The 15,105-nt window shown below is 63.0% G+C and overlaps 5 protein-coding genes across 5 annotated transcripts; 3 read left to right on the forward strand and 2 right to left on the reverse strand.

The window, feature by feature from the left end:
* Window positions 1–2,261: 2,261 nt before the first annotated feature.
* Window positions 2,262–4,949, forward strand: PAN0_021c6027 (uncharacterized protein; the record flags this gene model as incomplete). The annotated part of the gene is made up of 1 exon (XM_014798524.1): window positions 2,262–4,949. The coding sequence occupies one exon, from the start codon at window positions 2,262–2,264 to the stop codon at window positions 4,947–4,949; it is 2,688 nt and encodes an 895-aa protein (XP_014654010.1).
* A 759-nt stretch (window positions 4,950–5,708) lies between these two features.
* PAN0_021d6028 (chloroplast lipoate protein ligase) lies at window positions 5,709–8,948 on the reverse strand (the record flags this gene model as incomplete). The annotated part of the gene is made up of 1 exon (XM_014798525.1): window positions 5,709–8,948. One exon carries the CDS (start codon window positions 8,946–8,948, stop codon window positions 5,709–5,711), a length of 3,240 nt encoding a protein of 1,079 aa, XP_014654011.1.
* Window positions 8,949–9,323: 375 nt separating this feature from the next.
* PAN0_021c6029 (DEAD-domain-containing protein) lies at window positions 9,324–11,213 on the forward strand (the record flags this gene model as incomplete). Its single annotated transcript, XM_014798526.1, has 1 exon — window positions 9,324–11,213. One exon carries the CDS (start codon window positions 9,324–9,326, stop codon window positions 11,211–11,213), a length of 1,890 nt encoding a protein of 629 aa, XP_014654012.1.
* A 156-nt stretch (window positions 11,214–11,369) lies between these two features.
* On the forward strand, window positions 11,370–12,560 carry PAN0_021c6030 (uncharacterized protein; the record flags this gene model as incomplete). The annotated part of the gene is made up of 2 exons (XM_014798527.1): window positions 11,370–11,491; window positions 11,675–12,560. 2 exons carry the CDS (start codon window positions 11,370–11,372, stop codon window positions 12,558–12,560), a joined length of 1,008 nt encoding a protein of 335 aa, XP_014654013.1.
* Window positions 12,561–12,662: 102 nt separating this feature from the next.
* PAN0_021d6031 (GWT1-domain-containing protein) lies at window positions 12,663–14,963 on the reverse strand (the record flags this gene model as incomplete). Its single annotated transcript, XM_014798528.1, has 1 exon — window positions 12,663–14,963. The coding sequence occupies one exon, from the start codon at window positions 14,961–14,963 to the stop codon at window positions 12,663–12,665; it is 2,301 nt and encodes a 766-aa protein (XP_014654014.1).
* Window positions 14,964–15,105: the final 142 nt, after the last annotated feature.

A 15,105-nucleotide genomic window follows, 5' to 3' on the forward strand; every position in this document is an offset into this window, starting at 1 on the left:
GGGGAAGGAAATATTCGGCTGGATAAAATTGGAATAGCATGGCTGCAATGACGTCGATTCGACAAGCAGGCGAAGCGCGCGTGGGTGCAAATGGTGGTGCCTGGATGGTGGGTTGGTTTGGGCAGTGCCAATCCACGCGGCGATCCGGGGGGGCCGTTAGCTTTTGCACGAAGCGAGACAGAGTGCTACTAGTGCGGCCTTTTCTCACGCCTTTGTTTGGAGAGGCGTGCGATTCGCCGGTGCTACATTGGGACCCTGAGTTGCGGCGTCTTGATTCCCCCGCAAGAAAACACGAGTGTGGAAGCGAGCACTGCCACCTCCGCCGCTCGGCAATCCGTCCCGCTATCCCGAATCTCCCGCAGCGCCGTTTCCCCCCTTCCCGCCGCATTGGGCAAAGATGACCCTCGACGTTGAACAGCGACCTTGGGCTGGTGTGCGGGTTTTCGAGGCGGGTCAACTTGGATGTGTGGTTGGACGCGATGCTGTTTTTGTCTGGCTAGGAACGCGAGCGATGCGCTCGATCGGCTACCAACCGAGCCGATGCCCGAGTTCCATTGGGCCGATTCCCGAAGCACCTGCGGCACATCGGATCCGACTCGGTGCTCAGATCCGTCCAACAGCAAGGCAAAGTTGCAAGGTTTGACTGAGTGAACCCTCTTTGCTTTGGTTGTGGCGTTGAGATGCGCTCATGCACTGGTACCGGCTGTACCGCCCAGTTGGACCACGGCAACTTGATCGTGGTCGAGCGCGAGTGGCTTGCCGCATGAGCAGAAACCCTTATTGCCGGCCAAGGAGAATTAGCTTTCGGTTGGTGATGAGACAACGATCGGGTTTGCGGGTGTCATGCACAGCCTTTTCTTGCAAGCGAGTCCCAATTGCACTACGGCCATCGATGCCTCGGTCCCGAATGCGGGCTCGTTGGTGCGACCAAGGCCGAGCAGGACCAAGAAACCATGTGGTGTAGGCGAAAGAAGTCGCCTTTTTTTGCCACGTTGTTTTTGCGGTTTTGGGTGCCAATTTCGGATGGAATTCAATTTCTTTCGCTTCCACCGGCGTGTCTCGCCAAAGCCGCGAGTGTGCGATTCGGAGCCAGTTGAACCGTTGGCACAAACAAAAAAGGCTTTTGCCATTGCGGCGATTTTCTTTCCCTGCAAAAGTCGCCGTTGGGTGGAATTGCTCTGTCGGCAACGACCGCCGAAAATGCTCTTTGGTCGCAGAAAAAAGTGCAACAAAGTGCGGGAATATCCGCCGGCCGCATTGGCGAGCTGCACACCATCATTTTTGGCTCCACGATCCCCCCCCGGAGTGAGATCTGGCATTGGCCACTGTCCAGTGTGCAGGAGCACCCGGAAGGATCGGCGTGGGCCGTGGCCTGGACCGTGCTGCGCGAGCGTGGGAAGGGATGGTCCCATCTGAAACCAATCGGCCCAATCGTCGGCGGCCTATGGACGCGCGCCCATTTCTCAGCCACCTCGTTGGGCATGAATTTGAAATGTCGTGGCGGGGAGATCGTCGGATCGGGTGGCCCGATCTAGAGTTGGCCGACAATCGGTTCCAATCGACTCGACACACCCTCCACCAGCCTGTCTCCAAGCCAAAGCTACAGTCGAGCGGGCTAGAGTAGCAAAGACAAGTGCTGCCTGCATAGCTTTGTGTGTTGACGATGCTGGTCGGAAGCCAGTGGTGATGTAACCAAAGCAGCCCAAGGGAAAGATGTGAGATCGAATCGAGAATTCGAGACAAGGCCTCGCGATCTCGATGGGCTGCAGCCTTGCCAGATGCGAGATTTCCAAAAATCGCTCAGCAGCAGCAGCTGCGCCCTCTGCCGAGCAAACGGCTGCACGCTGCGCTCCTCATCCAACCCAACTGAGCAGCCAACTGAGCAGCCAACGCAGGAGCCTCGAGCAGCTGCAGATTCATACACACGGCAGCCAACCCACTCTCGCCCTCGTCGGTGCCGTCACCGGTCAGGGTCCATTGATCGTCGTCCACGTCCGCTCTTCAGAGATGCCCTGGCTTCCAGCTTAACCTCGATCCTCAGCAGCTCGACACGCACGCCATCACGCCAACAAGCCGCTCGAGCCTCTGCTTCGACGCCTGGCTAAAGCTACACGGCTGCCAGCCTACTCGAATGGCGTGCCTTTCGCCTCGAGGGCTCTAGCCGTAGAGCTCCTTCCCATCGTCGCAACGGCAGCGCTCGTCCGTCATGGATCGGTGTTGATCCATCTCTCGACCCTTCGCTTCCGGTAGCACATCTCGACATGCCCACCATCACCTTTGTCACGCCGCCGGGCAGGCCGTCCGTGCTGCGCGCCACGTCGGGCAAGCAAGAGGCAGCACAGGATTCAAACTCGATGCATGAACCGGCACCCTTGACCTTTGGCAAGAGGCGCATCCTGCCCGTGCTCACCACTTCGCCCGAGCCAGCCAAGGACGCATTCGAACAGCCGCCCCAACGCGCATCCCTCGACCAGCCAAGCTCCTCCCGCACCGTCCATGACGACACGCGTGACCACAAACGTCCTTCGCTCCTCTCGGCTGCTATGAGCTCGTCCGGCACACACCCACACCGCAGCCTCAGCACCACCAGCTCGGGCATCCTGCGCAAGGCTCAGCTCGAAGACGGCTCGCACACCGACGATCGCGATTCCAGGTCACACGCGCCTTCTACAGACGCTGTCAACCCCGCTCCAAGGGCGCGTCTGCACTTTGTCGAACCTCACAAGGAGGCCACCCACCACACCTCGGCGCGCATTCCGCACGACGCCAGGACGGAAGAGTCCTCGCATGCATCCACCTCGGCAGCTCCGGACGTACTCGCCAACGCCGACAACGCTCCTCGAAAGCGCAGCCTCGTCATCCAGGAACACGCCGATGTGATCGAACGCGTCGCCGAGCGAGCTGCAAGGCAAGCCAACAACACAGACACTCAGGCGCCCGATCACCCTCCCCACACGCGTCATACCGTCCGATCGCGTCAGCACAGCGCATCGTCCGCAGGCGAAGAGACCGCCTCCACCCGCTCCAGCTGGGCCGTACGCAGCAGCTCGCGCGGGTCCAGCGTCGCCACCTCCCCCACCGTCGTCTCCGACGTCAACACACAAGAGCTCTCGGATTTCGATCTCAACAGGCCCGCTCGTGACCCCAAGCCGCCCGCCAACTCGTCCGTCACGCCCATCTTTCACAGCACCGACGCCAAGCCCGACGCGCAGCCCAGTCGGCCACCGCCCCCTGCGCCCGCAACCTCGTCGCGCAAGCTCGTCTTTGTCGACCCCCCGCCTCCCAGGCCCAGGCACGATGCGCCGCCTCCTCAAGCGTCCAAGCTCACCTCGGCCGCCACCTCGTCCAAAGCGCACATGAATGCAGTCAGCCATGACGACGGCCACGATGCGCACGCGCGCAAAGCGCTCTCGTTTGCCGCGTGTCCCAAGCCAGAGCGCCCCGCTCGCCTCTCGCCCGCACACGCCACCCGACGCGCCAAGAAGCTCTCCGCCAGCCCGGCTCCGCACAAGCTCGGCTATCCACAGCGCTTGCGTGGCATCCGCGGCACCGACCCCATCCGATCGCCCGCGCCCGACAGGGTCGTGCCGCTCACCCACGTCGCTGCCGAGCACTGGGAGGCTGCCATCCACGATCCGCCGTCCTCAGAAGGATCCGGCTACAGCGAAGACGAAGAGGACGACGATGACGATCAAGACGACGACGACGACGACGACGATTCGCAAAAGGAGCTCGGCAGCGAGCAGGATGATGACGAGCAAAAATCCAGCTCGAGCGTGTCGGATCAGCAGAGTCTTGCCGAGTCGGCGGCGCTGGCGAGCCAAGACGATGCAATCGCTCGAGCGAATGCGGCTATCCAGAGTGGTGGAGCGCATCAAGCTGCTCGTGCTTTGACGCCTGTGCTCGACCTCGACTCGAGCGCTGTGCTGACCGGGCGACGGCACAGCACTTCGGCTCTGCTGCAGCTGCAGACGGCTCATGCGGGGCCGTCGGTGCCGCTTTCGCCTCCGCGCGTGGCTCGGCCGTCGCGCTCCACGCAGGCCTCGCCGCGGCAGGGTGCCTCGCGCGCGGGACGCAGGCTGCAGCCCAAGGAGTCGCTCTCGCATCCGATGTGCTTCCTGCCCGATGCGTTTGAGGATTCGGCGCCGGCGACGCCGACGGAGCCCGATTCGGACGGGTACGAGCCGCCGCGCGCCAACCTTTTGCATGGGTGGCTGTCCGAGGGTGGGAGTGCGACGAGTTCGCGACGCGCGAGTTGGCAGCAACCGCTCAGTCCTGCTTTGCGGCCGGGTGCGGGGGAGCAGGAGGCGGTGCCGATTACGTTGCCGCCGTTCAGGCGGTCGCGCGAGCGCACGGCACAGTGCTCGGTTACGAGCGACGACGAGCGCGCAAGTCGGTCGCTCGGTGGCAATGCTGCGTTCATTCGAGAGTCGGCATTGGGTAGGTCGCTGAGTACAGCGCCTCTGTTGGGGGTGAGTGTGCCTGATGGGAGGCCCGAGAGGCCGGTCATGTGGAAGCAGCTCAGCCATGTGGAGCGACCCGCTAGTGGGCTGGGCGCGTACAGGCGTGCGAGTCATTCGTTGGAACCCAGGCTGGCAAAGTCGGCGTATACGAGTCCGATCGGATCGTACACTGCGAGAGCGGCGGGGGTCAAGCAGCGCGCGACTTCGATGCACATGCGTGCGTTGCCCGTGGTGGCACAGACTCAGCGAGATGTCAGCGGCGCAGCCTCGCCCAGGAGGGACGATGCACAGGCGACTTTGAAGCATCATCTGGCGCCGGTTAGGAGCGAGGCAGAGCGCGATGATGAGGCGCCAGGGAATGCGGCTAGGTACTGGACAGAGAGGCTCGCGAGTCTGGCGCATGCGATGGGCGATGAGCTGGCGAGTGTCGGACAGACCGTGCTTGGGTACGAGGCGAGGGCGAATGCAAATGCGCATGAGGAGTAGCATAGTAATGACAGTGGGTTTTGGATCCAGGATAGTGTGGGAAGGAAGGGGACACGAGCTAGAGCATGGCGGTCATAGGGAAGCGGGCAAGGATAGATACATCGACGGGTGAGGAGCACAAGTAGCGACAGGGTGCGAGTGATTTGAAACCAAAGCATATCAAGCAGGGAAGGCGTGAAAAGTGGGCAGTGCACCAGCCAGTCTGATGCCAGTGAGCGACTTGCGAGCTAGGGCGTGTGGGTACGAGCTGACGATTGGTGGGGCCATGAATAGGTCCAATCAGAGCTTCACCTCGAGCAGCAGCACTCAGTGCTTGTTACTCCCTGTAGCATGGAATGCGCTTCGAAGCAAACATGGTGCACATGGCTGCGTGTCATAGCTGCACCACGCTACCAAGCCGTACACTTTTCTCCAGCCATGCCGTTTGCAAGGCGTGAGGGCGATACGATCCCGCGTCGCGCAAAACTCGGCATCTGCACAGCTCGACTCGCAATTCGTCGGCCGCCGATGAGCCAACACAGCATCCCGGCTGCCGCAATCCAAGTCTCGCCGCGTCCATTAGACGTGCATTGAGCCGCTCGAGATCCATCTTGCCGCCGCCCGAGCTTCTCTCTCAACCAGCCGAGTAGTGTAGCGGCTGTGCATAGCAAGCAGAGACGTCCGAACGCACTCGAGCCGCACAGCTTCAATCTACCAGCCCTTGCTCGATCCAGTACACGCAATGCCAGGTATGCTTCAAGCACAATGTCGGTGGGATTACTACGCTACCTGCACACGATGATCGCCCACACGAATCGCCTGCACCACTTGTTCGTCATGGCCTACATCGATACCGAGCCTCTCGCGCATCAGACTAGCCTTGTCCTCGGGTGCCAGTTGAAAGCTGATCTCTTCGTGCGTCGCCTGCCTTGTGGTCCTCTTGAACACCTTGCCAAAGTGTCGCACATAGTCTTTTGCAACACTCTCCACCGATTCGTCCTTATCGCCCTGCTTGCCCGAATTGTACCGCGCAAAAGGCCCCGTGGGGTCGAGACGATCATGCACACACGTCATGCTCCTACCCACGATGCCGCACGCCACAATGTGTCGGAATCCACGCATGGCACGCTGCTCGACATTGAGCGCAAAGCCGTGACTCGAGACACGGTGACGCACCTGGATCCCGATGCTCGCGATCTTGTGGTACTCGTCCGCCCACACGCCCGTATGCGCATCCGGCGGATCCACCGTCCCAATCCCGCGCGTAGCCAGCAGCGAGATCAACGAATCCTGCACACGGTCCACGTAGCACCGACTCGCCAACCCCATAGCACCCAGATTCAGGATCGGATAGCCCACCAACTGACCCGGTCCGTGGTAGGTGATCTGCCCACCGCGCTTGGTGAGCTTGTAATCCGCCCCGAGCGCGCGCAGAGCTTCGGCAACGTCAAAGTTCTCGGATTCCTCCCGTCGCCCCTCGGTGTACACGGGTCGATGCTGCAGCAACAGCAGCGTATCCTGCGCAGCCTGTGCGCGCAGGGCAGCTTCGGACGCAGAGGGCGATACGAGTGTCAGCCCCGCACGCACCGAGGCTGAAGTCGAACTGGCGTCATCCAGGACGCGCAGCGCCTGACGTGCCTGTGCACGCTCCTGCACCAGGTGCTCCTGCAGCGCCAGGCCCAGATCGTACGGCACGAAACCCGGGATGTAGACGGTGCGCACGGGCTCCAGATGCGTATTGTCGCCCTTGGCCGACGCTGCCAGATCGCAGCTCGCAGCCGTCTCGCGCGCTGCCGCCGACGTGCTCAGTTCCCGGCTCCATGTGGCAGGTGGGGCGGTGAAGTGTTTGCGTTTGGGCGAGAGCCGTGGCGCAGCTGCAGAGAGCAGCGGCGCCTTGGCTGGACCCACGATGCGCTGCTTGCGCGTGTCCTTGGGCCCCAGCAGGCCGGTTTGCGCTATAGTGATGGCCTTGGCCACCACACTGCGCACGTCGTCTTTCCAGTGCTGCGTCTGCATCGCCGTCACGCGCACCGCCCACGCGGGCAGTTGCTCTCTGCCCTCGGCCGCCTCGATTTCGGCCGCACACACGCGGTTGAGGATGCGCACCAGGAACTGCGTCTTCCTCAGCGGCGTTGCGGGCCGAGCGGACGCGACGAATGTGTGGGAATGGAGCACGCGGTCGCCGAGCGCTCTGCGGATCGTGTCCGCCTGCTCGCCGTTGCCCTCGCGCGCCATGCTCTGCAGCGTCGCCTCGAGGCTGTGTACGCTGTCGGAGCGCGTCGCCTGGGCTGCTTCGCCGCGCAGCGCATCGTGATGGCCGTGCGACACGAGCGAGGTGAGCACGATGCTGTACGTCGTCTGCGAGACGGTGATCATCCAGCGCTCAAACAGGTTGAGCAGAACCACGGCGGCGGGATAGTCGCGTTCGGCCATCACGGTGACGAGGGCGTCGTTGAGCATGCCGCGGCTGCGGCACTCTGCCATGTGGTCGCCCAATGCGGGTGTCTCGCCCTCGCCGACGCGCACGAGCGAGCGGATGAGCGAGCGTGTCGACGGCAGATTTGACAGATTCGAGCGCGCGCCCGCAGCAGAGGCGCTGCTGACGACAGCACGACGCATGTGCAGAAGCGAACGGAGCAGCGCGGGATCGGCGAGCGCCATGGTGTGGATGAGGTCGCCAAGCTCGTGAAGGAGCGAAGCGCCGCCGTCGACATCGCCGAGCCTGGCGTCGCAGTCGAGCACAAAGGCGAGCACCGAGGATTCGATGGGCACGTGGTCTGCGGCCATGAGGCGCACGACGTCGTGGGTGGACGAGATGACGCGGCGGATCTTTCCGACCGAGCGCAGATTCCTGGCCGAGTTGCGCACGCCGGCCATGTAGGCGAGGTACGGCTCGGACCGGATGGGCAGAGCGTTGGCAGCCTCGCCTGTGGCTGCGGCACTCAGCTGCTTGGTGGCCAGCCTGTACCTGTCGAGCCACTTGCGCGCTTCGGCGAGGTGACCCGCGTCGATCCTGGCATTGATGAGCGCCTGCCACACGAGGATGTTGCTACCCCATCCGGCTAGGTCGAGGGTGATGTCGGCTTGCAGCATGGCTGCATCCGGCTGGGCCGCGCCGGCGCGCTGAGCTCGGGTCCACTGTCGCAGGAACTCTTCGCCCTCTTCGGGCACGCCTGCACGCCCAAACACGCGAATAAAGGTGGAGAGTGCGCGGAGGCTGATGAAGCGCCAGAAGACGCCGATCTTGCGCTGAGACGTGGTGGCGGGGAAGAGGTGCTGGATGGCGGTGCGTGCAGCGTGTAGCAGCTGTTCGGGCGCGAGGGTGGTGGCAAAGGTGGCGAGCATGGCCGTGACCATCTTTGCGGTGGGTCTGTGCTTGTGCTCGATCGAGGCGTCGTACACGGCCGACATTGCGTACATGCACTGCACGGGGATGGGGAGCGACTTGGCCGAGACGGAGGGATCGAGGCGCGAGGGTCGCCATAGCTCTGCGTGCCTGTCGGCTGGCTGCGGCATGGGCGTTGGACGTGCTGATGCGTGGCGGCGGCTCTGGATGCGCAGCGCGAGGATGATCGCCTCGAGCTGGTCGTGCGTGAATGGCGGGAGGGAGTTGTTGTTCATGTGCTCTGTGAATGCGGTCATGGCAGAGAGGATGCGGTTGTTGCGGATGAGACGCAGGATGAGCATGGATGTGTTGAATGTCGGAAGGGCGGATGTGCGTGCCTTGCCCGTCTTGGCTTGGGGGGCGGTCGCAGGTGCGGCATCAATGTCCTGCGCGGGCGCCCAGCTCATAGCGGTGCTCCACTTGGCATCGCGAGGCGAAGGCGCCGATCGGAGAGAGCGGTGTACGATGTCCTGGAAGAGCTCGGGCGGGTACGAAGCAGTGGGTGCTGGATGTTGCGGTTGTGTCGAGAGGCGACGTGGCTGAGCGATTCGCGCGACGCTGACGCTGGAGCTGGAGGAGGCTCTCGCGCTGGCAGACGTGCCTACGCCCGAGAAAGATAGGCGAGGCGCCCTCATGCTGACGTTGCTGACGATCCGTGGCGACGGCGATGGTGGTAGTCGAGAAAGCGGTTCGAGTCGGATGTGGAGCTTCAACTTGAACTTTGGGCCGAGGCTGAGCCTTTCTCTCCAACGCCATTCCCGGCCGGTAAGAAGAAAGGCCGCTTTTCCAGACTCGAAAAATTTCCCGGCTGCGTGGCGGCGATGGCGGAGTGCAGAAAGAAAAAGGGCACTGGAGCTCAGGGGAAATTTCATTTCTAACACGCATCGCCAAAATCGCAAGTCTGTGCGTTTCTTCTTGGCTGTCAGGGTCTAATCGAGAGGGCGTTGAACTCGGCTCCCCTCCTTATCTTCCTCCATCTTCTTTCATCTCCAATCCAACTCGCAGCAGTCATGGATTCCAACAGCCTCGCAAATCGCCTTGGACCACAAGCTGGTGGTCAGGGCGCGTCCGGTCGTGGCGGCGGTCGTGGTGGCCGAGGTGGCCGCGGACGCGGTGGCGCTCGTGGACGCGGCGGTAAGGGACGCGGACGAGGCGGCAGCGCTGCAACCCAGCAGAACGTCGACCATACTAACACCGCCAACACCGATACCGTTGCCACGCCCGATGATACCCCCCTCCCCTCTGGTGCTGCTACACCCACCTGGACGCCCAAGTCCATCGCTCCGGGCACCGACGCCGCCGTCTACTTGACCGACAACAAGTTCGCCGACCTCAAGGGCCAGATCGACAACCGCCTCCTCTCGGCCATCCCCTTCCCCACCATGTCCGCCGTCCAGGCCGCCACCCTCTCCACTGCGCTTTCCGGCAGGGACGTGCTCGCTCAGGCAAAGACCGGTACCGGCAAGACGCTCGCCTTCCTCATCCCTTCCATCCACAAGCTGTGCGCGCTCCCCACCCCGCCACCGCAGTCGTCCATCTCGGTGCTCGTGCTCTCCCCCACGCGCGAACTCGCTCTCCAGATCGAGAAGGAGGCACACATGCTGCTCGCCAACCTGCAGGGCACCTTTGGCGTACAGCACGTCGTGGGCGGAACGAACATCGGCGCAGAGCGCAAGAGGCTCCAGCGCGACCGCAAGGATCTGCTCATCGCCACGCCAGGCCGTCTGCTCGACCACCTTTCCTCCGACGCGCCCGGCCTCGATCTGCGCAAGGCGTGCCAGAACCTCAAGGTGCTCGTGCTCGACGAGGCGGACCGCATGCTCGACATGGGCTTCCGCAACGAGCTCGAAAAGATCCTCAAGATGCTTCCCGACCCGGTGGCAAGCCAGCGTCAGTCGCTCTTCTTCTCGGCGACCATCCCGTCGTTTGTGCACGACGTGGCCAAGCTGCGTCCGGACCACGCCTTCATCTCGACGCTCACCGAGCAGGACACCAACACGCACGAGCACGTGCCGCAGGAGTCGTACGTCTGCTCGCTCCGCGAATGCCTTCCGCGCGCGCTCCAGGTCGTGCTGGCCGAAGCGGTTCGGTACCCGGCCAACCACAAGATCCTCGTCTTCCTGCCTACGGCTCGCTCCACCTCGTTGGCGGCTGCGGTGTTTTCGCAGCTGAGGGGTCTGGCTGGCTCGCCGTACGCCAAGCTCGGGCAGGTGTTTGAGATCCACTCGCGCAAGTCGCAGGCGGTGCGCACCAAGACCATGGAGACGTTCCAGTCGAGTGCGTCGGGCATTCTGTTTTCGTCGGACGTCACGGCGCGCGGTATCGATATCCCCGGCATCTCGCTCGTGCTCCAGCTGGGCCTGCCGAGCAATCTGGAACAGTACATCCACCGACTCGGTCGAACTGCACGTGCAGGCAAGGAAGGGCGTGGAGTGCTCATCCTCGCCGACTTTGAGCGCTTCTTCCTCGGCCAGAACGACGTGAAGCGGCTGCCGATCACGCAGCTCAACGTGGCGGCGGTCGAGGCCGAGAGCGGCGTGGCGCTGGGCGAGGTCGCCCAGCATGTGGACAGGGTGATGCAGGGCATTGATGCGACCACGAGGAGCCAGGCATACCAAGCACATCTCGGATTCTACAAGGGCTATCTCAAGCAGCTCAGGTGGAAGCCCGAGGAGCTCATCGATGCCACCAACGACTATGCGAAGGATATCCTGCAGTGGCCTGCTCAGCACGACGGCTCGTGGGTCGGCCCGCCTCTGCTCCAAAAGACCGTCAGCTTGATGGGGCTCAAGGGCAAACGCGGTCTGCACATTGTAAAAGAGCTACCCGGAAAGCCTAACGGAGCCGGTCAGAAGAGACAGGGTGGCGGTCAGGGCGGCAGCCGTCCAAACAAGCGATAGAGGCATCCACCACGCGAAATCCCACTTAATATCATAGGCGCCAGGAACCATTTTGGAAGGGTTTGTGCTTGGTCTAGAGAAGAGAATAGTCGTGAGCTTTGTGTTGTTGGTGGGATTGCTGGGCGTGTAGGGAGGGTGGGGGTTGCAGCTGCAAGGATGGCCGGCTACTTCATTGAGCCACTCGGACATCGTGCCGTCGGCTGGGTGCCTGGCAACCTCGGGTTTCATCTCGTGCACGGTGGGGACGACCAATGGACTCGCGAGGAACGGCAAATGAGGTTGGTGTGGGAGGCTCAGTACGGTCATGACTGGGTTTGCGGTGAAGACCCAAAAAGTACATAAGGCCAAGTCTGGTCGCCCTTGCCCTCTTGATTACCTCTTCACCTGGTCATTATTCGATTCATTAGACCCTAGGGTGAGTTTTTTCGAAGCGACGTTGTACCATGTCCATGTCAAGCTAGTGATGGAATGCTGATGTGGCGGCTGGGATTGCAGATGCAGATTCTTGGCCCCAGTCTTGGTGTGGTCCTTCTCGCGCTGGTTGCAGGCAACCATGTAGCTGCCTCGAGCCAGCGTTCGGACGCCGAGCACAAGTTCATCAAGCGTTCGCCCAAGACGGTTGTGCACCATCACTACCACCATTCCCCCGCCCCCGCTCCTGCACCCGCACCTGCTCCCGCTTCGTCGGGTGGGGGAATGTTCGGTGGAGGTGCGGTGAAGAACATTGCGGCCGGGACGGTGTTAGCTGGAACCGGAGCGTTTGCAGGCACCATCGGCGCTACTGAAGCTAAGCGTCTCCTCGGCAGCGATGACCATGACCGCGACAACGATGATCGTAAACATCAGCCAAGGGAGAAGGACGACCAGCAAAACACTCAACCTCAGCCCCAGCCTCAGGCTCAGGCTCAGGCTCAACAGCCTCAGGGTCAGCAGGTACAGCCTCAGGCACAGACCCAGCACGTATCCGCTGACGTCGCTGCGGGTCAGACCAACAGACAAGCTTATCCCGTCGCGATTCTGATGTCCGATGGCTCGTACGAGCCTCTGCCGTCCCGGCTCGCCGCCCAGAGCGCCAATATTGGAGACGCTCGTGGTGCCAATGGCCAGGCTCGCAGCCCTCTCTATGATGTAGACACCTTGCCTCCCCAGCCCAGGTACCAGGCTGCTGACGCCCAGCCGCAGTATCCCAACTACGCTGCCCCTGGCGTCGGTGCTGGCGTCGGTGCTGGCGCGGGTGCTGGTGCTGGTGCCGGTACTGGTGCCGGAGCTGGCGCTGGATGGGGAGCGGGTGCTGGCGCTGGCGCTGGCGCTGGCACGGGTGGCTTCGTCTTCCCTCCCTCCAACTAGCCCCAAACACGTCCCCACCACCCCCCACGATCCTTGCTCGCCGCTTTCACAGCAGTCGCTCGTTTCGCTTTGTGCACTTGCAATTTCGATTTCAATGCAAGTCTACAGCTTGAGCTTGAAGCGCCTTACCGTAAGCAAGCGTGCGAATGCGCAGCAGGCACCCGTGTACACGAGCAGGATGAGCACGGCGACGGCGTCGCGCGCATACATGGTCTGCGTCGCCATATTCACTACGCCCGTGAGCAAGTTCGCCACCAAGAACACCACGAGCGAGTGGCGGTTGATATCGTCCAGGATGCGCGGCGTCACCGAATCTCCCCCTGCGCCCGGCGCTGTTTCGACAGGCTGGAGGATGAACAGATAGACAAGCACGTATCCGAGCAGGAACGAGGTGTTGAACGCCACCACCCACAGCACATACGCCAAGTTGGCCAGGCGTCGACTCGTGCCCAGCCCCACGGCGCACGCTGCGGCGTACGCCATCCACCACACGATCGAGAGGCTGGCGAGGACCATGGCGAGCTTATCGGTGCGTGGGCGCGCGCGTCGGCGCCTGAGTTTGCGGTACGCAAAGTACGGGTCGAGCGGCAGCACGTAATGGCCCAAGTCGAGGCCGAGATAAAAGATGGCCAGATAGCCAGGCATGCTTGTGAGACCCTCCTTGTTTTGCGCCACCAGCGTGTCGCGCGGCACCGTATCCGAGACCGCCCATTGCTGCCAGTGCGTCGTCTTGAGCAGCACCTGGTGCACCGCCGTCAGCACGAGCCCGATCACGCTGTAGCGCGCATGTCTCGCGACGGACCGCGAGAGCGTGGCGGCAAACGGGAGCAGCGCCAGGGTGAAGAAGAAGTTCCAGTGCACGCCGTACTCGGACACGTGCTCCGGATACGCTACGCCCTTGACCATGATCACGCGCACCGAGCCGAGCAGCACGAGCGGCACGCACTTGCGCACGTCGGCCGCAAGCTGCTGGCGCCAGGGCCGGAAGCGGTTGCGCGCGCTCCTGAGCAGCGGCAGCGCCGAGACGATGCCGAGCGAAAAGACGAACGAGCCCACGCCCATGTCCATCCAGCTCGTGCCCCACGATTCGCACTTGGCCATCGCGCGCGGGAAGGCGGGGAAGTCGACGGCGAGGATCGAGACGACGGTGACGAGCATCATGTGCGCGCGGTACACCGTGAGGAACGGCTGCGGCTGTACGAATGCGCTGCGGTCCGACGGCGCCGATGCGATGCTCGCCGTTGGGGAAGGCGCCGATACGGAGTCGGGATGCGTGGAGGATGCAGAGTGGTCGAGCGAGGGCGGTTTGGGCTTGCTCCACGGATCGACGACGCTGCGCGCGAGCGGCGACATGGCCGACGATGCCGACACCGCCGACGGCGCATCGGAGCCATCGCGCGAGTGAAGCAGCTGCAAGGGTGTTGTTCTGCTGGCGTTGTCTGCGGTGCGTGGCGCGGTCGAAGAGAAAGTCGACATGGACGCCATCTCGGGCGAGAGCAGCGCCGAATCTGGGGTGCGCGATGCGAACGTCGAGCCTGCCGAACCGAGCAGCGGGCTCTGCGGTGCGGTGCTGAGTGAGGTATCGATGGACAGGTCGGCGTCGGAGCGCAAAGCCGCGCTCAACGATCCCGGCCCGTCGTAAAAGTTGGGCGGCGCAGCTGCTGCGTGCGCTGCATCGGCGGCCGAGTCGATCGACACACGGAATGGCAGCTCGGCCTCGGCGACAAGCGCGTCGGAAGGGCGTCTTGGTGCGTTGGATCCTGCCAGAGCAGTCGGCTCCCTGTAGGCGGACGCGTCGTCATCCTGTCTGCCATCCTCGTCGTCGTCAATGTACTTTTTCGACCAGTGCTGTTTTCTGGTGCTGTTCTGAGCCGGGCTTTCCGCCCTCGCTGATGGTGGTCCGGCACGCTCGAGCACTAGCAGCAGCACGAGCAGCGCGCCGGTGGTGAGGGCCAGATGCGATGCGAGCACGGTATGCGCGGCGACGACCGGCACGATGAGGATGACGAACTCGAGCTGCCAGTCGGACAGCCTTGCGGCGGCAGCGAACACGTGCGCGAGGACGACATTGTCGAGCTCATTCGGCCGACGACGATGGAGCGCTGTGACGAAGCGGATGCGCTTGGCGCGGAGCAGCGCCCATACAGCGTAGGTCGCCAGCACAGTAAGCGCAAGTGCGTTGACAAGGTGGACGGAGCTGCCGGTCTGGTCGGCGATCCACGCCTGTTTGAGGTCCTTGTAGGATGCAGCCTGGGCGGCTGCTGCAATATGAGCCGAGAGACGTGATGGATCTGGTGGGTCGTGGGCGTTGCCGTGCTGGTTGTGGTGGTTGAGGTTGTGATGACGATGGAGGGCGTCGACCGCAGCCAGAGGATCGTCGGAGCTGGTGGCGCCGCGGTCCATGCTGGCGTTGGATGTAGAGTGGGAGAGTCAAGCGTCAGGAGCGCCTCGATGCGGGCATCGTGGTCGGAAAGCGATGGTGGTGGCAGTGAGCGAGGTGTTGGTCTTTTGCCGACGCCGCGCCCCAAATCGACGTTCGAAGAAG

This window comes from Moesziomyces antarcticus, assembly GCF_000747765.1.
Source record: "Moesziomyces antarcticus DNA, scaffold: scaffold_v10021, strain JCM 10317, whole genome shotgun sequence".
NCBI lineage: Eukaryota > Fungi > Basidiomycota > Ustilaginomycetes > Ustilaginales > Ustilaginaceae > Moesziomyces > Moesziomyces antarcticus.